Raw genomic sequence first — 21148 nt, forward strand, 5'->3', positions numbered from 1 at the left:
GAGAAAAACTAATGGGTAAAATAACAGAACATTATGTACAGTACTCCTGGTATAGCAGTACATTTCAAGTTGAACAATAAAGACTGCTGTGCTGAAAACTTAAGAGATTAAAATTTTTTAATGTTTATTTTAATGAGAGAGAGAAAGCTATACACACACCACCATCACCACCCAGAGCTCTACTTAGATCTGGCTTATGGTGGTGCTGAGGATTGAACCTGGGACATCAGCTTCAGGTATAAAAGTTGTTTCTAGAATTTATGGGTTAATAAAGAAATAGATAACCAGTGTGCAAGGACCTGGGATCAGTCTTCCTGGTCCCCACCTGCAGAGGGAAAGCTTTGTGAGCGGTGGAGTGGAGCTGCAGCTATTTGTCTTTTCCCCTTCTGACTCCCCCCTTCCCTCTCAATTTCTCTCTGTCTCTATCCAATAATAAATAAATAAAATAATAAAATACTTTTTATAACTCCCAAGAGTTAAATTTTAATACTGTGGGAGTCAGGCAGTAGCACAGCAGGTTAAGCACACATGGCACAAAGCTCAAGGACCGAACCGGCGAAAGGATCCCAGTTCCAGCCCCTGGTTCCCCACTTGCAGGGGAGTCACTGCACAGGCGGTGAAGCAGGTCTGCAGTTGTCTACCTTTCTCTCTCCCTCCCCATCTTCTCCTCCTCTGTCCATTTCTCTCTGTCCTATCCAACAACAACAACAACAATAATAGCAACAATAATAACTACAACAATAAAAAAAAGGGCAACAAAAAGGAAATAAATAAATAAATAATTTTAATGCTGCTTAAACCTGTCAGAACCTGGAACCCATTTTTCTGTTATGTAACATGAAGTTTGATAGATGATTAACATGAAGAGGTGTCATACATGATTAAAGAATCTTTATGTCAAATTATTTCCTGTGTGTCTAAGACTTGGACCCACTATGTTAATGCTGACTATATATTTTTTAAATTTTATTTATTTATTTATTTATTTATTCTCTTTTGTTGCCCTTGCTGTCTTATCATTGTTGTGGTTATTATTGTCGTTGTTGTTGGATAGGACAGAGAGAAATGGAGAGAGGAGGGGAAGACAGGGGGAAAGAAAGACAGATACCTGCAGGCCTGCTTCACCGCCTGTGAAGTGACTCCCCTGCAGGTGGGGGGCCAGGAACTTATGCCAGGATCCTTATGCCGGTCCTTGTGCTTTGCACCATGTGCATTTAACCCTCTGCACTACTGCCCGACTCCCACTGACTGTATTTTTAAAAGTGGAATGAGGGAAAATAGAAACACTCATGTCTTTGTCAGCTTTCTCTATAATGTTCTTCAATGCCTGTATTGAGACCTTGTGATCTACAGGAAATAACCTATATTCTGAAATGTTTATGTCTATATTCCAGGAACACGTTCTTCATTAGATTCAAGGGTGTATATTGGTTATTTAATGAAATAAAGACTCCTGAGTTTTGTTTTTTCCAAGTTTAGAGTTTAGACCCCAAGAAAGATATGACTTCAACTGTGTTTATGTTTTCCCCCTCAGGCTCTGCAGATGCCATGGGGAGGAGGTTGCATTCAGCCCCTGGCCTCAGTCTCTCAAAGACCCCAACAGCAGAAATGGAGCACAGTTTCCATGAAACCAGCACAGTGCCTGCTTCTCAGGTAGCAGCCTCAGATTCTAAAGTACTGGACATGGGTGGTGTGTTGGGGAAGGAAATATAGGGATATATGAGTGATAGGGCTGGTAGTAAGGCAGGAGCATGATACTGTGGGGCTAATTGGAAGAGAGCAAAGGGTTTATTTTGAGTAAGAGGCGATTGTTACATGATGACTACCTTTCAAATTCATGTAATTCAGGTCTCTAATCGTGAGTCTTCTCTTTTCTCCCATATCTTGAGATAGGATCTGTGGAAAAACCACAGGTTTGATATTTTGTATCTGCCTGTGTGTGTTGGTATGCTGTACAGGGAGTATGGGGAGAGTAACCAGTACAGTGCAGAAAACTCTGCATGACTTTCATGCAGTCTGAGTGGCACCACTGTCTCAGAGAGGGAGAAGACCTTGGTCTCTTGCTATAGTGTTTCCCCATATCTCTTTCTCTCTGTCTCTCTCTTTTGGATACTACCAAGAGGCAGAGAGAAAAAGTGAAAGGACCACAGCATCAAAGCTTCCTTCAGTGTGGTGGAGGCCAGGCTCAAACCTGGGTTGCACACATGGTAAAGCAGCACATTATTCAAATTAGCTATTTTGCTATAATGTTTTAAGTAAAATTGGGGTCTGTGTATCCAGAGCACCCATTGAGTAGTTTACAATCTAGTAAACGAAATGATATATTGGCATATAGATTATTTTATCTTTTATTAAGTGCCTGCAGTGTTCCAATTGCTGTTCAAGTTGCTGGAGATAATAAAATGAAAAGACACTTATGGGGGCCGGGCAGGGGTCAAGCGATAGAGCAGCAGGTTAAGCGCACATGGCACAAAGTGCACAGACCTGCATAAGGATCCCAGCTCGAGCCCTCGGCTCCCCACCTGCAAGGGGGTCGCTTTGCAAGCGGCGAAGCAGGTCTGCAGGTGTCTTATCTTTCTCTCCCCTCTCTGTCTTCCCATCCTTTCTCGATTTCTCTCTGTCCTATCCAACAACATCAGTAATAACAATAATAATAACCACAACAACGATAAAAAACAAGGGCAACAAAAAGGGAAAAAAATAGTCTTCAAGGGGAGTCGGGCAATGGCGCAGTGGGTTAAGCGCAGGTGGCCATGCAAAGCACAAGGATGGGCTTAAGCATCCCAGTTCCAGCCCCTGGATCCCCACCTAAAGGGGCGTCACTTCACAGGCAGTGAAGCAGGTCTGCAGGTGTCTGTCTTTTCTCTCCCCCTCTCTGTCTTACCCTCCTCTCTCCACTTCTCTCTGTCCTAGCTAACAATGACATCAATTACAATAACAATAAGTATAACAACAATAAAAAAAACAAGGGCAACAAAAGGGGAAATAAATAAATAAAATTTTTAAAAAATTTTTAAAAAGGAAGAGAAAAATAGTGTCCAAGAACAATGGATTCGTGTTGTAGGCATTAAGCCCTAGCAATAACCCTAGAGGCAAAAACAAACAAACAAACAAACAAAACCACTTATGATACTAAGAGAGAAAGGTAGTTAACAAATGAAGAAGCTTAAGACCTCAGACAGTGATAAGATGAATAAGACAAAGCAAGCATATGAGGAGTGAAAGGGTGGTCTAGGAATTGGCACAGTGGATAAAGCATTGGACTCTCAAGCAGGAAGTCCCAAGTTCCATCCCAGGCAGCATATGTACCAGAGTGATGTCTGGTTCTTTCTCTCTCCTCCTATCTTTCTTTTTTTAATTTTTTAAATTTATTTTACTTACTTATTTTCCCTTTTGTTGCCCTTGTTGTCTTTTTATTGTTGTTGTAGTTATTGATGTCATCTTTGTTAGATAGGATAGAGAGAAATGGAGAGAGGAGAGGAAGACAGAGAGGGGGAGAGAAAGATAGACACCTGCAGACCTGCTTCACCGCCTGTGGAGCGACTCCCCTGCAGGTGGGGAGCCCGGGGCTGGAACCGGGATCCTTACACTGGCCCTTGCGCTTTGCACCATGTGCACTTAACCCACTGCGCTACCGCCTGACTCCCTCCACCTATCTTTCTAATAAATAAATAAATATATATATATATATATATATATATATATATATATACACATACATAAATACATATATATATATATATATTTGTTAAGATTATGGGACCTGGAAGTGCTGTGAGTAGGGTGTTAAACTTGGAAGCATGAGGCCCACAGCTTGATTGCTGGCATCCCACATGCCACGGTGATGCTCTGTTTCACACACACACACTCTCTCTCTCTCTCTCTATATATATATATATATATATCTTGTGTTTAATAAAATCTTTAAAAAAGAAAAAAGATCTTCCCCTCCTCTCTCCATTTCTCTCTGTCCTATCCAATAACAACATCAATAACCACAACAAGGGCAACAAAAGGGAAAATAAATAAATATAAAAAAGAAAAAAGAACATTAAGGTTACAGAAGTAGCAATAAAGCACATTCCTTTATGCATGAGATCTTCCTTATATATATATTCCCTTCTTGGCACCACATAGAAACAAGAAAGAAAAACAAATTGAGAGCTGGCAAAATAATTCATCTGGATAGCATTCTGTATAAACAGTCCCCCAATAAAATTATTAAAAAGAGACAGAAAGGAAGAAAGAAATTCCTTGGGAGGATAATTAAGTTTTTAAAAAATATTTATTTATTTACTTACTCCCTTTTGTTGCTCTTGTTGTTTTATTGTTGTAGTTATTATTGTTGTTGTTGCTGGATAAGACAGAGAAATGGAGAGAGGAGGGTCAGACAGAGAGGGGGAGAGAAAGACACCTGCAGACCTGCTTCGCTGCGTGTGAAGCGACTCCCCTGCAGGCAGGGAGCCCGGGGCTCAAACCAGCATCTTATTACCAGTCCTTGCGCTTTGCGCCACATGCATTTAACCCACTGTGCTACTGCCTGACTCCCAGAATTAAGTTTTTAAAAAAAGTCTCCACCTGTAGGGGGAAATTTTATAAAGAGTGAAATTGTACTATAGGACTCTCTCTGTCTCCCCCTTTCCTCTCAATTTCTCTGTGTCTATCAAATACATAATAAATAAAAAATATATTTAGAGATAGAAAAAAAGAAAAGAGCCACCTTGAAGATAGCACTGTGAATAAAGTGTTGGACTCTTTTTTATTTTATTTTATTGAGATAAATGCAGAGAGCGAGGGAGAGAGACACAGAGAGAAACACCAGAGCACTGCTCAGCTCTGGCTTATGGTGGTGCTGAGAGTCTGTTTGCATAACCATTATGCTGTCTCCCCCGCCCATGTGTTGGACTCTTAAGCATGAAGTCCTGACTTCCATCTCTGGTATTGCATGTGTCCGAGTGAGGCTCTTGTTCTCTCTTCTCTATCTCTCTCCTTTTCCTACTCCCTCTCCCATTCCCGACTCCCCACTACCCCCCCTCTTCTTCTAGCTGTCCCTCTTACTCTTTCTATTTTTTTTTTTTTTACGTATTTTCCCTTTTGTTGCCCTTGTTGTTTTTCATTATTATTGTAGTTATTAATTTCGTCGTTGTTGGGTAGGACAGAGAGAGAAATGGACAGAGGATGGGAAGACAGAGAGGGGGAGAGAAAGATAGACACCTGTAGACCTGCTTCACTGTCTGTGAAGCGACTCCCCTGCAGGTGGGGAGCTGGTGGCTCGAACCGGCATCCTTACACAGGTTCTTGTGCTTTGCACCACGTGCACTTAACCTGCTGTGCAACTACCCCACTCCCTCATTCTATTCTCTGATAAATAAATCTCTTTTTTAAAAAAGAATCACACAAGAATGGTGAGTAGAATTGGGACTGCCATATCACATAAAACAATTTCCAGAGCAGGCTGGAGATAGATCAAATAGAGGTTGTTGCTGTGGTTAAGTTTACATAGGAAACCTAAAGATAGAAACAACAGTACTTGGTAAAGGCAGTGAATGGAATTGTGGATTAGAAGTAGAAAAATCTGGGGCAATGTCAATATTGGCGTCTAAGTGATTGAGGGAATTGTAGTTCTATGAGGAGGAATTTGGAAGAATGTTGGCTTGATTATGGACATATTAGTGTTTCAATTGTTAAAGGGGAATATTTCTGGGACTAAAATGAAAGGCTAGTGGTATAAAGCAGGACATAGTATGTCTGGGTATAAAATTGACATTCAAAAGAAAAGATTGGAATGTAGCAATGGCAGGAGAAAGATGGAATAGGAGATTTCTTGGTTGTATAGTTATTTATTTTATCTTTATTTAATTATTGGATAAAGACAGCCAGAAATCAAGAGGGAAGAGGGAGGGATAGAGAGGAAGAGAGACAGAGACACCTGCAGCACTGCTTCACCACTCGTGAAGCTTTCCCCCTGCAGGTGGGGACCAGGGGACTCGAACCTGGGTCCTTGCACAATTGGTTGTATATATAATGAGATATATTTTAGTTCTCAATAATTAAAGTGTAGAGTTTGTTTTTATTAGACTTTCTTTTTTTTCTCTCTGTAAAAAACTATTGAAAAGATTAATTATCATTATTTTTAAAAATTATTTATTTATTAATGAGAAAGACAGGAGGAGAGAGAGAGAAGCAGACATCACTCTGGCACATGTATTGCTGGGGATGGAACTCAAGACCCCAAAGCTTTATCACTGCACTACCTCCTGGACCACAGGATTATTTTAATCTTTTTATTTTTCCTTTTGTTGCCCTTGTTATTCTATTGTTGTAGTTATTATTATTGTTTGATAGGACAGAGGGAAATGGAGAGGGGAGGGGAACACAGAGAAGGTAGAGAAAAATAGACACCTGTAGTCCTGCTTCACCGCTTGTGAAGCGACTCCCTTGCAGGTGGGGAGCTGGGGGCTTGAACCAGGATCCTTATGCTGGTCTTGTGCTTCGCACCACGTGTGCTTAACTCGCTGTGCTACCACCCGACCCCCGTTTTTTTTTTATTATTGTTGTTGTAGTTATTGTTGTTGTTATTGATGTCATCGTTGTTAGATAGGACAGAGAGAAATGGAGGGTGGGGGGAAGACAGAGAGGGGGAGAGAAAGACACCTGCAAACCTGCTTCACTGCCTGTGAAGTGACTCCTCTGCCCATGGGGAGCAGGGACTCAAACCGAGATCCTTCCGCAGGTACTTGTGCTTCGTGTCAGGTGCACTTAATGCCCTGCACTACCGTCCAACTCCCTGGGGGAATTAATTTTCTTACTATAAAATTTAATATTCAAATGTTGTTAGTATAAGGAATAAGAGCTATGAAAAAAAATAGGTGTAGGAAAGAGAATCTTCTGTTGATGTCACTGATTCATAGTGATTAGAATTTTTACTAGACTGATTGACAGGGTAGAGTGAGTGAATTGGGTCCCCTTTCAGAACAAGACATATTTGTACCCTCCATCTCTCTGTTTGCTTCATTGTGTTTACCCAACCATATCCTGCTATGTGTTAATCCTCGTCTCTATGTTTTTTTGTCTTGTCTCATTACAAGGATTCATCAAACACGTGGAAAAAACCTTTGGAAACCAGGCACCGTTGTTCCAGCTCCTCTTCCCTCCCTATCATCCATGACCCTCCTGTGTTTCTCCTTGGTCCCCAACTCTACCCAACCCAACCTCAGTTCCTGTCCCCAGATGTCTTGATGCCCAGCATAGCAGGGGAGCCCTATAGACCCCCAGGTAATTCTGCCCAATCCTAATGTTATAAGACAAAATGTGGTATCTTTCCAATGACCTAGAAGGATGAAATTAGAACACCTCTTGGGTGGGAATTGGAGAGCTCAATGGTGAGGAGGTAAAGGGATATGAATTCCTGCTTTGATATCAAACATTAGTCTAGATGGATTGTAATTGAATCATTTCTTGTGCAACATGGTTCTCAAAAGGGTCAGACCACAACCCCCAGAATATAACTATAGAATGAACTATTTCAGTCATGATAAGTGTTTAAATGATCATGGGAAGTTAATGCTTTGTCTTAGTGACCTCTTTAAAACAGGTCTCTTATCTATTTATTATCTTATTTATTTATTTACTTACTTATTGATACCAAGGTTATTGCTGAGGCTTGAACACTACAAATGCACTGTTCCCGGTGGCCATTTTTTCCATTTTTTTTTCCTTTATATTTTATTTGATATGGCAGAGAAATTGAGAGAGGAAGGGTAGAGAGGGAGAAAGATACCTGAAGACCTCCTTCACTGATTGTGAAGTATCTCCCTTGCAGGTGGGGAGCAGGAACTCGAACCAGGGCTCTTGGGCATAGTAATGTGTGTGCTCAATCGAGTATGCCACTGTCTACCTCTCTCCCTTTTTAATATTTTATTTTATGAGAGAGAGAGAGAGAGAGAGAGAGAGAGAGACTGAGACCTCAGAGCACTGCTCACCTCTGGTGGTGCTAGGGGTTGAACCTAGGACCTCAGAATACCAACCCCACCCCTCAGCTAGTTTTTCTTTCCTTCTATTCCCTCATTTTAGTTGAGGGATGACCTGTGAGAACACGAGTGAATGGGAGACTTGTAAACAGCCTGTATATGAAATGCCAAACAACACTGGGGATGATGGGCAGCATCCTTCTGGCTTATAGTTTCACAGGAAGATTTGCCCATTCTCCTCCTCATGGGCTGAATCTAAGGCTTAAAATAGTGATTTTAAAAATATTTATTTATTTATTCCCTTTTGTTGCCTTTGTTTTTTATTGCTGTAGTTATTGTTGGTATTGATGTTGTTGTGGGATAGGACAGAGAGAAATGGAGAGAGGAGGAGAGAAAGCTAGACACCTGTAGACCTGCTTCACTGCCTGTGAAGTGACTCCCTTGCAGGTGGAGAGCTGGGGGCTCGAACTGGGGTCCTTCTGCCGGTCCTTGTGCTTTGGCCATGTGCGCTTAACCTGCTGAGCTACCGACCGACTCCCTAAAATAGTGATTTTTAATGGGAAAGGAGAGATGGTATAGGCATCTAGTAGGTTGAAGCCCGAGATGTTGTTGCACACCCTGTAATCTATAGGCAGTTTCCTTGTCCCTTCATACTAAAACAAAAAAAATTAGCAGCCTCAACTATCAATAATGCCAAGGTTGGTTTAAGATTTGGGGAGCACAGTGTCTTACACAACAGACGTTCATACCTGAGGCTTAGCATTCCCACCCACATTCAGTCCCCCACTCTACCATAAACCAGGACTGGACAATACACTGGTTGTGCCAAGGTGTGTGTGTGTGTGTGTGTGTGTGTGTGTGTGTGTGTGTGTGTGTGTGTTGGGTGAAGGATATAAATGTTATGCAGAGGTGGTTGTAGTTCTAGAACAGAAGACAGAATAGTATTGTTAATACGTGTGTCCAAATTGTAGAGAGCTTTGTGTAAGCAGTCCTTCTGGATAGATAGACTTCCTAGTACTTAGTGAAACAGTCAGGTTACTAGTCTCTTTTGACAGTTGTTAGGGGCATCTGAGCCTTTTTTCAGCTTGTTGTGCACTAAGTAGTTCAGTGACTAGGGGTGGAGAAGGGATCTCTATGCTTTCCAAGAGCTCAGAGTTTAATCAGAATATATGTAATATATATATATGTGTGTGTGTGTGTGTGTGTGTGTGTGTGTGTGTGTGTGTGTGTGTGCAAGTGTGTAGTGCATATGCTGATGGCTTAAATAATAAAATAGAAAGTGTTTTGTTTGTTTTTTAACTAGAGCACTGCTCAGCTCTAGCTCAGGATGGGGCTGAGGACTAAACCTGCTACCTTTAGGCCTGAAAGTCTTTTTGCATAACCAATATACTGTCTCCCAGCCATAGAAACTATTTTTTTTTTTTTATTTATTCCCTTTTGTTGCCCTTGTTGTCTTTTTATTGTGGTAGTTATTATTGTTGTTGTTATTGATGTCATCATTGTTGAATAGGACAGAGAGAAATGGAGAGGGGAGGGGAAGACAGAGAGGGGGAGAGAAAGATACCTGCAGACCTGTTTCACTGTTTGTGAAACGACTCCCCTGCAGGTGGGAGCCAGGGGCTCGAACCTGGGTCCTTACACCGTGCGCCTAACCCGCTGCGCTACCGACCAACCCCCAAAATAAAGGTATTTTTAAAAAATAGTTTCTGGGGGGAGTCGGGCTGTAGCGCAGCGGGTTAAGCGCAGGTGGCGCAAAGCACAAGGACCAGCATAAGGATCCCGGTTCGAACCCCGGCTCCCCACCTGCAGGGGAGTCGCTTCACAGGCGGTGAAGCAGGTCTGCAGGTGTCTTTCTCTCCTCCTCTCTGTCTTCCCCTCCTCTCTCCATTTCTCTCTGTCCTAGCCAACAACGACAACAACAATAATAACTACAACAATAAAAAAACAACAAGGGCAACAAAAGGGAATAAATAAATAAAATAAATATTAAAAAAAAATAGTTTCTGGGAGTCGGGCAGTCTTACCCTCTCTGTCTTACCCTCCTCTCTCCATTTCTCTCTGTCCTGTCCAACAATGAACGACAACAACAATAAGAACCACAACAAGTCTTCAACAATAAGGGAAACAAAAGGAGAAAAAAGTGGCCTCCAGGAGCAGTGGATTCATGATGCAGGCACTGAACCCCAGCAATAACCCTGGAGGCAAAAAAATATATATATCTTTATTTTATAGAGATGGAGAGCAATCGAGAGGGAGGGGCAAGGAGGAGAGAGACACCTACAGCACTGCTTCACCACTTGCAAAGCTTTCCACATGCAGGTGGGGACTTGAGGCTTGAACCTTGGCTCTTGCACATTGTAACATGTATACTTAGCCAAATGTACTACCACCTGGCCGTGGAAAGGTTATTGCTGGGGCTCAGTGCCTGCACTACAAATCCACAGCTCCTGGTGGCCATTTTCCCCATTTTGTTGCCCTTGTTATTGCTGTTAGATAGGACAAATAGAGAGAGGAGGGGGAGATGGGGGGGGGAGGGAAAGGTAGACACCTGCAGACTTGCTTCACCACTTGTGAAGTGAAGTGACCCCCCCACACACACACCTATTGGTGAGCTGGGGGCTTGAACTGGGATCCTTATGTGGGTCCTTGTGCTTTGTACCATACACATTTAACCTGGTACACTACCCCTTGCTGCTTACCACCCCCGAAAGTATTTTTTATAAGTGAGTTTTGAGGAGTTGTGCAGTGTCATACCTTGTTGAGTGTACATGTTATCATGTGCAAGTACCCAGGTTTAAGCCCCTCAGTCTTCACATTCAGGGCAAGCTTCAGGAGTGGTGAAGCTTGGCTGCAAGTGTATCTCTTTCGCTGCCTATCTCCCCACCCCTCAATTTCTCTGTCCTATCAAAAGAAAAGAAAAGGGGGAGAAGGAAGGGGAAAATGGCCACAGACAATAGTGAATTTGTAGTACAGGCACAAGCTCCAGTGACAACCCTGGTGATCAAATAAATAAGTAAAAAGTGAGTCTTGAAAAATAATTGCCTCCAGGAAAAATTAATATATATAGAAAAGACATTCTATATTGTGTGTATGGAAAGAATGTTGTGAGCAGAAGCAGACATAATCAGAGAATGAACAAGAATGTAGTCAAAGATTGCTTAACTGGAGATACCATGTTAAGGAAACATGAATGATAGCTCTAGAGTAGAATTGTCACACAGAGTTTGTACTATTAGGGAGCCATTTATATATGTGATTATATGTATGTATTGTTGGAAATATTAATAGTGAACTAAGGTAGAAGTATGGCAACAAATAGAAAACTATTTGCCCAGGTTAGAGGTAAAAAAAAAACAACACTTAATTATGATGTGTACTAAGGATTTTTAAAATGATGTTGAAAGCAAATCTAGACTCCTTTTCATTGTGTGTATGCTCTTAGAGGTGTAGGGGTTTGGGACTAGCAAATAGCATAGTCTTTTTGGAGGGAGAATGGTTTATTAAAGATGTTCAATTTAGGGGTTTGTTTCTCTTCCCAGGAACTTCAAGGAGTGTCCAGCAGTTTCTGGCTATGTGTGACAGGGGTGAAACTTCCCAAGAGGTCAAATACACAGGAAGGACTTTGAACTACCGGAGTCTTCCTCGTTGTTCCAGAACAGAAGCCTCCTGGGAACCATGGTCAGAAGCTAACCAGCATGTTGGTGCCAGATTCCTTACCACTCCAAGATGCAAGCCTCAGCTAACCCACATTGCCACACTGCCAGAAAGACACCAGGGTCTTCAGGTTCCTCATGCTCAGTCCTGGGGAGATCTTTTCTATTCACCTTCCCACCCTCCCACCATATACCCCATGTCCTCACCATCAAGAAGTCATCATGTACCTCTGAGGTCAACTTGGAATTCCGGTCCTATTCCAGGGTCTCAAAAACCTGGTCCTCGAAGAGTAGATATGCCCCCAGATAATGACTGGAGGCAAAGCAGCTGTGCCCCACAACCTGGGCAGAGGAGGACAGGGAGAGAGGAGTTTCTGTTTGTTCTAGCAGATGCTCCCCAAAGAGAACACATAAGGGCTAAAGCCCCACAGCACAACAGGTAGTAATGTCACCCCTTTCCTTCCCAGTCACAGCATTCTCCATGAAACTGTTACACTGCAGAGTCGGTACCCTATAATCTTTTTAAGATTGTGCTGTTTTACCTTGGCATAGAGTTAGTAGTTTCTCATGGGGGTGCCAGAAAGTTCTAATGAGACCTGGAATTTTGAGAGGGAATATTTTAAATTCTAATTTTCATTCATCTAGCAAAAGGAACCCACCACTGTTTAGGATTTTATTTGAGTCTTTTTTTTTTTTTTTTTTTTTACAGCTCTGGAGACTTACACAACTGCAATTTCAATGCACCTGGTCCTTTTTTTTTTTTTTTTTTTAATCTCAGATAGAGACAGACAGAGTGGGAGAGACACCATAGCACAACTTCACCATTTGTGGGACTTCCCTCAGTGCTCCGATATGGTACTAGGGCTCAAAGCTGTACTTCAACATGGAAAGGCATGTATCCTACTGGATGAGCTGCCTCCTGACCCATACTTGTGCCACTTTAAATATGAATACATATTATTTTGTACACTAGCTATTCCTTAGAATCTTAGGATCACTTTTATTCTTGGATACTTTATGCCTTCTCCCCCAACTTGAGCCGCCATCCATTTTTCCCTTCTATATTCTTTGTTTTAACCCACCCCATGTCCTTATTACCTGACCTTTTGTCTTCTCCATCCTCCACCCGTAGAACAATACATAGCCCTGTGGTCATGGTCCTGATCATATTATTCAGAGCCACTCACCTGCCTAGGTGTTTTAAACTGTTAGCCTTCCCTGTTCCTGTAAACTGTAGGCCTAGAATATGGAGCTACCAAAATAACATTTGCCTTTGTGAACAGATGGAGGTGGGCCCACTAAAACACTCTCTTATTCTCAGCAGCAGAGTCACTACTGCCACTTGCTCTGTCGCCATTGTAAACCCTCAGAGTCAGCTAAACTATTTTAGGGCCAAATATATGGTTTTTGTAAAGTATTTTTCATTAATAAATCTATAAGATAGTTCTATATAATCCCTTGTCATTTAATTGTTTAATCATTTTATGTCTTTATTCTTTTGTATTGGGACGAGGAAACCTGGATAAATAAAACATAGTTTTCTTGTGGCATAGTTGATCTATGGCACAAATATACATTGACTATATGTATATGTGTGGAGATCTATCTGTCTGTCTAGCTAGTCCTTTGACTAAGCAAAGGTGGGGAGCCAAAGAGTAGTTAAAAGTTATATATACAGAGCTAGGCAGTGGTGTGCCCAGTTGAGCTCACACATTGTCACGCGTGAGACCCAGATTTGAGCTCCCTACTCCCCACATGCAAGAGGATGCTCCCACAAGGGGTGAAGTAGGTCTGTAGGTGTCTCTTTCTCTTTCCCTCTCTGTCTTCCCCTTCCCTCTCAGTTTATGTCATATCAAATAAAAAAGGGAAAAAAGGAAAAATGGCTGCTGAGAGTGGTGGATTTGTCATGCAGGCACTGAGCCATAGTGATAATCTTGGTAGCAAAGAAAGGTATATATTTAAGATAGGGGATGACTGGCCCTAAAATTGAAGAACTACCTTTCTAAAAAAATTTTTTTAATTTAAAATAATTTTTTGTTATTACTGCTGTTAGCATAGTTTTCATTCTTTTCCTGCCAAGAGGTAATCAAAACCTTACATACTTTTTCTTTCCCTCCTCAGGGGAATTGGTATTTGATCTTATTCCCGATCTATGTATTCTTGTTGCCTTTCTTCTTTTTTAAAAAATATTTTATTTATTTATTAATGAGAAAGATAAGTAGGGAGAGGTGGAGATAGTGAGTGAGAGATACAATCAGACATCACTTTGGTACATGTGTTACCAGGGATTAAACTTGGGGCCTCATGTTTGAAAGTTCAGTGTTTTATCCACTGCACCATCTCCTGGACCACCCTTTCCTCTTATCTAATGCGTTTTTGATGTGCCTTCTTCTGTCCTTCCCTAGATCTCTTCCTATGGCTATACTCCTCTTTGCTTTCCTTATGGAATTAATAGACTTCCAGAACAGAAAAATTCCTCACCTCTACCTCACTCTCAATTTCTTTTCCCTCTAAAAGCTATTTCGTGGGCTCTTTTTGTGAAGAACACTCATTGCACATTACTTTCATTTACCCTAAGTCTCATCATTGAGAGTAACCAAACAGGAAATAGTACTACAAGGTATGTTCTTTGAGACTTTAGGTCCACTGCTTATCTAATTATCACCATTCATTATAAGCAGGAATATACAGCATATACAGGAGTAGAATGTGCAGGAATTTCTCACCCTACCCCCAACTCAAATCCTATGCTATCAAAATATATGTCTTATTCACTGGCCTCTATAACTTAGTGTAACTGCTGGTGTCATACACATGCTTTTCTAATAGTAACTGATCATATCAGTTCTTGTCCTACTACTTCCTCCTTCATGAATACTCACCCATACAATGATTTCAGGGCCCAGGTTGTGTGTATGTGCATAGAATTACTTATACGGAACAAATTTTCAGCTCCTTAATTTCCTAATGCCTTCCAAATCTCTACTTTCTGTATGAATCAAGGAAGAGTGTCCTTTTTCAGGTGAATTCTACAAATTCTTTGAACATCTCTTGGTAACATTCCTTCCTTTCTATTTTGATTATTACTCATGGTGCCTACTCTGCACTACCTGTGCCTTTAGACTTGATAATACCAGGCTCTAAGCACAAGGGCCAGTTTTTCTCTTAAACTCCATTTTGAATGGTCACTTCTTGCTAGAACCTACAATGTTGTCTCTAGTCTCCTGTCCCTTGCCAATCAACCCTTTAGTACCCAGATCTGATACTAAAATTGTTATGCATTTGTTTCTCTATTTGTAGGAATCTGAGGTTTGAGTACATTCCCCAACCGAGAGCTCTTTGAAATCTAGTATTTCCAAGTCATCATTAACTAAAGCAACCTGCTACTGACAACCTCCTTGATTTTTTTTTTTCCCCCGCTTGCTCAGAATTTTAACCTAATCCCTTGGCCTCGTCCGGTTTCAGTTAGCCTCAGTAATTTTGCCTAAGTCCCTAGAGTCAGCCCCGCCCTCGCCCCCTCGCGCGGTGCATGCCGGTCTCAGCCCCTCTGAAGGGAAAGAGGGTCCGCCATGTTCCCCGGCGGCACCGCCGCTTGGCTCTGGTAGCCGCCGCCCCCGCCCCCAACCCCGCCCGGCTCAGCGCCTTGCAGAGCCCCGGGCCCAGCATGGCGGCCCCGGAGCCGGCCCGGCCCACACCGCCCCCGCCTCCGCCCCCGCCGCCCCCTCCGGGGGCTGACCGCGTCGTCAAAGGTGAGCGGTGGACGAAGCCCTGGGGGGCCTGGCCTGAGGAGCTGAGTGAGGGCGGGAGGGAGACGGTCCTCTCCGGACCCGGCCCGGAAGGGCGGGCGAGTAACTGGCTGCCTCCCTTGGGGAGGGGCCCCTGGGCGGGCCCCTGCGGGGCAGGGTTGCATCGGACGCTGCGGCTATGCGGTCTCTGGCTCCCTTCGGCCGGGGGCGTTGGGTTCGCTCCCGGATACGGCAGTTCCCAGCTGGGAATAGCCCGAGGGGTGAGGCTGCGAGCCGCTGTATCGACCCCCGGGCGGCGCTTAGTCCCGCTCCGCGACAGCTGCACGCCGGGCTTGCCCGGCTGCTCCGAGGGGCTCGGAGACCTTCAGCCACGCGGGACCCGCGATGAACAGTCAAAAATCACTGGGGTTCTGGCCCACGCCTGCTCCCCAGTGACAGCCATCCGCCCTGTTCGCGCCTACTTAGCGCCAGCCGCTGGGGGTGCGTTTGGCCTCCAGGTGCCACTGCGAGGAAATTGGGGGAACCCTATGAGATTGGACAAGGGTGCGGGGATTTGGAAGGACTAAGGAATCCCAGCTTGCAGAGCAAAATACATTGGAGGTGGAGGGGGGACGGACGCCTCCTGGATAGAAAGAACCAATTATTTAGAAAACCATTGACACTGCTCGCAGGCCAAAGGGGTTACCTCTCCCCTGCAAACACTGACCCCTGGGAGGGAAAGTTGAAAAGTATTTCTCTACTGGCGCCAAATTTATGGATGTTAAATGACATTAGGTCAGCAGATTGATTTAAAATAGTGAAATGGAGACTAGTTGAGAGGTAAGAGATTTCCATGCTCTCTGGAAGAGCCCATCAACGTTCTACACAAATGAGAAAGCGCAAAACAAAATTTGAAGTTGTTTTCGTTTACTGTGTAGTTTGAATAATAAGTTGAAATCATTGTTCAATAAAGTGTTCTTTATTTTTGATAGGTGGATACTGCTTTTTTTTTCCATTCAACTTTGCAAATAGCTTATTTTTGGAAATCTTAGCATATAGGTATCTATTAAAATTTAGAAACTAAATACATTTTCCTTTGTGCTTGTCAAAGTTTTTCTATTTAAGATTCCTTTGCTATTAGAAACATTAATTTGCATCTGGATTTATAGATCTTCTGATATTAATAATTTATCCAACTAAGCCAGGCATTGGTATGAACTGAATAGAGTTTATGAGGATCCAGGTGAGATAGTATAAAGGTCATGCAAAGAGACTCATCCTGAGGCTTCAAAGGTCTCAGGTTCAGTCCTATCTACCACCATAAACTAGAGCTGATCAGTGCTCTGGCTATTTAAAAAAAAAAAAATGTGTGTGTGTAGGGGGAATAGTTTGGGCATTGGCAAACGCTAGAAGAAGAAGTTTGGGCATTCATTGAATCATGAAATCCTCATGGTCTGTGGTGTAAGAATTGCCTATTAATTTTAATTTTATGACTACATACATAACTGTGTGGCATGATCTTTTTTTTTTTTTTTTTGCTTGGACACTTTGAACCCTGTTAGATCTTGAATGAGTTTATGTTCTCCTTATTCATGGTAATACTTTCCCAGTACTGCTTTATATAATAAAAATGAGTCCAAGAGTAAGGCATATTCCAATGGGTGAGCTGTGAATCCAGGACAGTAATATATGCAGTTTACTGGTATGAAATAAAAGTTATTTGATTTAGGTACATAAGAAAAGAACTTACTATAGTAAATTTTAGCTTCTCATATACTAATAATTACACTGGAAAGCATTACCCCCCTCAAAAAAATTTTTTTAGGTAATTAGAGCTCATGGATATAAGATTTTGTGCCTACTAGTATATTCTTTATCAAGATAACTTTAATTCCTCTATGAATTTGTTGGCTAGTTGGAATTTCTGATTGAGATCACATGTTCAGAGATGGTATACAGCAGACTGGTTTCAACTACTCAGAGTCTCATCTCTTGCTTCCTTGGAAGTTGCTAGGAAATTCACTTTACACACAGAAATCCATTTTTAAGTTTCATCCTCAGACTTTTTTGCCTTTCTAATTCAGTAACTGTACCATAATGTTTGTTATCAAAGATAACTTGCTATCAAAGAACATCATTGCCTGAAAATACATAACTATAGGACTAGTTCAACTTAAGATCTAGATTTCCGTTCAGTCCTTTATGTACTTGCTATGTCTATACCACTTAGTAATATTAAGATCAAGACCGTCGGAAGCATTGAATACAAATGGTCTTTCACTCCCTGAAATTTATCCTTCTTTTTTAAAATTTTTATTTATTTTATTTTTGAGAGAGATTAAGAGAGAAACACACACAGAGAGAAACACCAGAGCACTGCTCAGCTCTGGCTTATGGTGATGTGGGGGATTGAACCTGGGAGTTGGGAGCCTCAGGCATGAGAGTCTGTTTGCATAACCATTATGCTGTCTCCCCCACCGAAATTTATCCTTCTTGTCTCTAAATTTTATGTTAACTAGCTAGGAGCCCTGTCTTTTACAGTCACATGGCTTTTGAAGGGCATATAGAGATTTCTTTGTATAATATTAGGTAACATTTGAGATCTTGGAATATTGTAGGTGGAACTGTATACCCTGTAATCTTGTAAACCACTATTAAATCACTAATACTTTTTAAATTATCACTTCTGCTATGCAAAAAGCCACTTCCCTTGATAAGGCCAGACCAAATGATTTCTAGTTAGTCCCCACCCTTAAACTCTTTGTGTGTGTATGTTCTTCTTAGCACCCACAAGGTGACGACATACTCTTTTTAAGTTTTTTAAAAAATATATTTATTCCCGGGAGTCAGGCGGTACCGCAGCGGGTTGAGCGCAGGTGGCGCTAAGCACAAGGACCAGAGGAAGGATCCCAGTTTGAGCCCCCGGCTCCCCACCTGCAGGGGAGTCACTTCACAGGCCGTGAAGCAGGTCTTCAGGTGTCTGTCTTTCTCTCCCCCTCTCTGTCTTCCCCTCCTCTCTCCATTTCTCTCTGTCCTATCCAACAACAATGACATCAATAATAACTACAACAAAAAAAACAAGGGCAACAAAAAGAATAAATAAATAAAAAATATTATTCCCTTTTGTTGCCGTTGTTTTATTGTTGTAGTTACTGATGTCGTCGTTGTTGGATAGGACAGAGAGAAATGGGGAGAGGAGGGGAAGACAGAGAGGGGAGTGAAAGATAGACACCTGCAGACCTGCCTCACTGCTTGTGAAGGGATTTCCCTGCAGGTGGGGAGCCGGGGGCTCCCACCGGGATCCTTATGCTGGTCCTTGTGCGCTTTGTGCCACCTGCACTTAACCCGCTGCACTACCACCCAACTCCTGATGACATACTCTTGCAATCAAACAGAGCATATCTATTTCCTAGCTTGCTTAGCTTTATCTCTTAAATTATCAGACTTTAACATTGAACCAAAAGCTTGAAGTGTGTATTTCCCGTGTTTATGTATGTTTCATTTATTTATTTTGGATAGAGACAGAGAAATTGAGAAGAAGGGGAGATAGAGAACGGGAAGGACAGCTGTTCACCCTTTGTGAAGCTTACCCTGGAAGGTGGGAACCAAGGGCTCAAACCCTGGTCCTTGTGAATTGTAATGTGTGTGCTCAGTCAGGAGCACCACCACCTGCCCCCTTGTGTATGTTGTTTAATACAGTGCTGGGGAATAATTTCAATATGTAGCACATGTGCAGCACCAGGGACTGGCCTCCTGGATCCAACTTTTTCACTTTTTTTAGTTAAAGAGCAAGGAAGAGGCAGAGGGAAGAGAGACATTACAGCACTGCTTCATCCATGGAGCTCCCTTCAGTGCTGCCTCTGGTGTTTGCTTGTAATCCCTGGGCTCATACCCATCATCTTGTACATGGTAAGGCACACAGTCTACCAGGGGAGAGCTTGTTCTCATGCTTTCTCTGGTGTATTTTCAAGCTGGTATTTTTCTTTATAGGAGTGTAAAAAAAGAAAAATGCTTAACAAAAATAATTAAGAGAGCATATCATCTCACTTAAATCACCTATATCAAACTTTATAATTAATTTATTTCCTGTTCTTTTTTCCCCCTTATACCAGAACATTGCTCAGCTCTGGCTTATGGTAGTGCAGGAGATTGAACCTGGGAACTTTGGTGCTTAGGCATGAAAGACTATTTTCATAACCATTATGCTGTCTCCCTAGCTCAACTGCCTTGCTCATAAATCTCAGATTTTTATATGGCTCATACAGATCTTGGGATCCATAGCTCTGTTTTTTAGTAGCTAGAATTCCTTAGTTTTATTGGATAGAAACAGAAATGAAGAGGGAAGGGGGAGCTAGAGAAGGAGAAAGAGAGACACCTGCAGCAGTGTTACCCCACTCCTGAAGCTTCCCCCCTTCAGGCAAATACCGGGGGCTTGAACCTTGTTCATTGCTCACCATAATATGTACTCTCAATCAGATGTGCCACCACCTGGTCCCCTAGATGATTATTTCTTGATGTAATTTTATTTCATTATATTTTAGTTCAACTTAAATTTGCTTACAAAGCATTTTGTGGACTCATCCAGAATAATAACTCTTGAAAAAAATTTCTTGTCTACTCTCATTAGATGGTTAAACATGCTAAAATAAATCTTCAGTACTGTGTGTCCTAGAGAAAGTAAAGAAACAGAATACAGCATGTCTGTGTGTGTGTGAGAAAGGGAACAATGATAGCAACTCATCTTGGAAGGAAAATGCCAAGGAAAAAATGCAGCTGCTCAGTCGTGAAGCAAAGGCTTTAGGTTCTAGAGCAATTAAAAGAATTGCCTAGAGTAATGAAAAGTTTAATGAATCAAATCTTGGTTTATTAATTGAGGTATATTTTAGTGCCAATTTTATGAGTTCTTGTCACCATAAAATTGTTTATACATAAAAATGAAGTAAGATGAAGCTAATTTATTATCCTTATATCGCATGTAATTTTATTTTGGGGGGAGCAAGTGGTGGTGTACTTGCTTGAGCACATACATTCTAGTGCACAAACACCCACATTTGAGCCCCTGTTCCCCACCTACAGGCAGGGAACTTGCTCAATAGAGCATATGCCTTACTCTGTGTGAGAGACCTCTACCACATGGGAGGATGATGGGTGGGTGCACCAGGAGAGCTTCATGGATGGTTTGAGAAAGCTAAGTGGTAGTACTGTGTAGAACAAAATATTAGTTGAAGAGAGGCCTAAATCAGAATGTCAGGAGATTAATGGAGTAGTCTCAAGCATGAAAACATGTCCAATTGACTCAGTCTCCAGTGCAGGAACAATGAATGATTACTTAATACTCAGACTTGGTTTTAAGAGTCCTGGGGTGGCTCGCATGAACTTACTCTCCTATAGGAGGATTGTAAGAGGACTAACCGCTGGGTCCCCCGCCTTTTATTAGTTAGCTACAAGATACATCAAAGGGATTTCAAAACAGCATATCAGAAAAAAAAAAAAAAACGTGTAGCAATATATTAAAAGAGAGAGACAATAGAGATGGAACAAAACAGGAGGAATGAAAGGGCTGGGCCACTGGCAAGGAGTAGTAAGACCATCCAGTTTCCTCCAACTGGCATTCTGTATTTCATGGTCTTTCTTAACTAGCACTTTAGAGGAATCTCTAGCCAGATATATGGCTGCAGAATTTTAACAAGCCACATACCCACTTATTCACATCAGGTGTCAAATTGGCTGTGGCCTTTAGCACCTGAAACTTTGGCAATCGATTGACACCTAGTAAGTGCTTGAGAATTACAGATCTTTG

At 42.0% G+C, this 21148-nt stretch overlaps 2 protein-coding genes across 7 annotated transcripts in view; both read left to right on the forward strand.

Moving 5' to 3' along the window:
* The window catches only part of USP54 (ubiquitin specific peptidase 54), a 127648-nt gene extending 115910 nt beyond the window's left edge, over positions 1-11738 (forward strand). The window contains exons 20-21 of the mRNA XM_060177791.1: positions 1535-1653; positions 11510-11738. Of these exons, the coding sequence (XP_060033774.1) occupies positions 1535-1653; positions 11510-11596 (206 nt within the window). The 3' untranslated portion in view covers positions 11597-11738. The remainder of the gene's footprint in view (positions 1-1534; positions 1654-11509) is intronic.
* A 3413-nt stretch (positions 11739-15151) lies between these two features.
* PPP3CB (protein phosphatase 3 catalytic subunit beta) overlaps positions 15152-21148 on the forward strand; it is a 63548-nt gene continuing 57551 nt past the window's right edge. For 3 of the 6 annotated variants that reach the window (XM_007520321.3, XM_007520323.3, XM_007520322.3), the window contains exon 1: positions 15152-15372. In XM_007520321.3, the coding sequence (XP_007520383.2) occupies positions 15153-15372 (220 nt within the window). In that variant the 5' untranslated portion in view covers position 15152. The remainder of the gene's footprint in view (positions 15373-21148) is intronic. The other 3 variants (XM_060177340.1, XM_060177467.1, XM_060177434.1) reach the window with 2 other exon arrangements.

This window comes from Erinaceus europaeus, chromosome 1, assembly GCF_950295315.1.
Source record: "Erinaceus europaeus chromosome 1, mEriEur2.1, whole genome shotgun sequence".
Lineage (NCBI taxonomy): Eukaryota > Metazoa > Chordata > Mammalia > Eulipotyphla > Erinaceidae > Erinaceus > Erinaceus europaeus.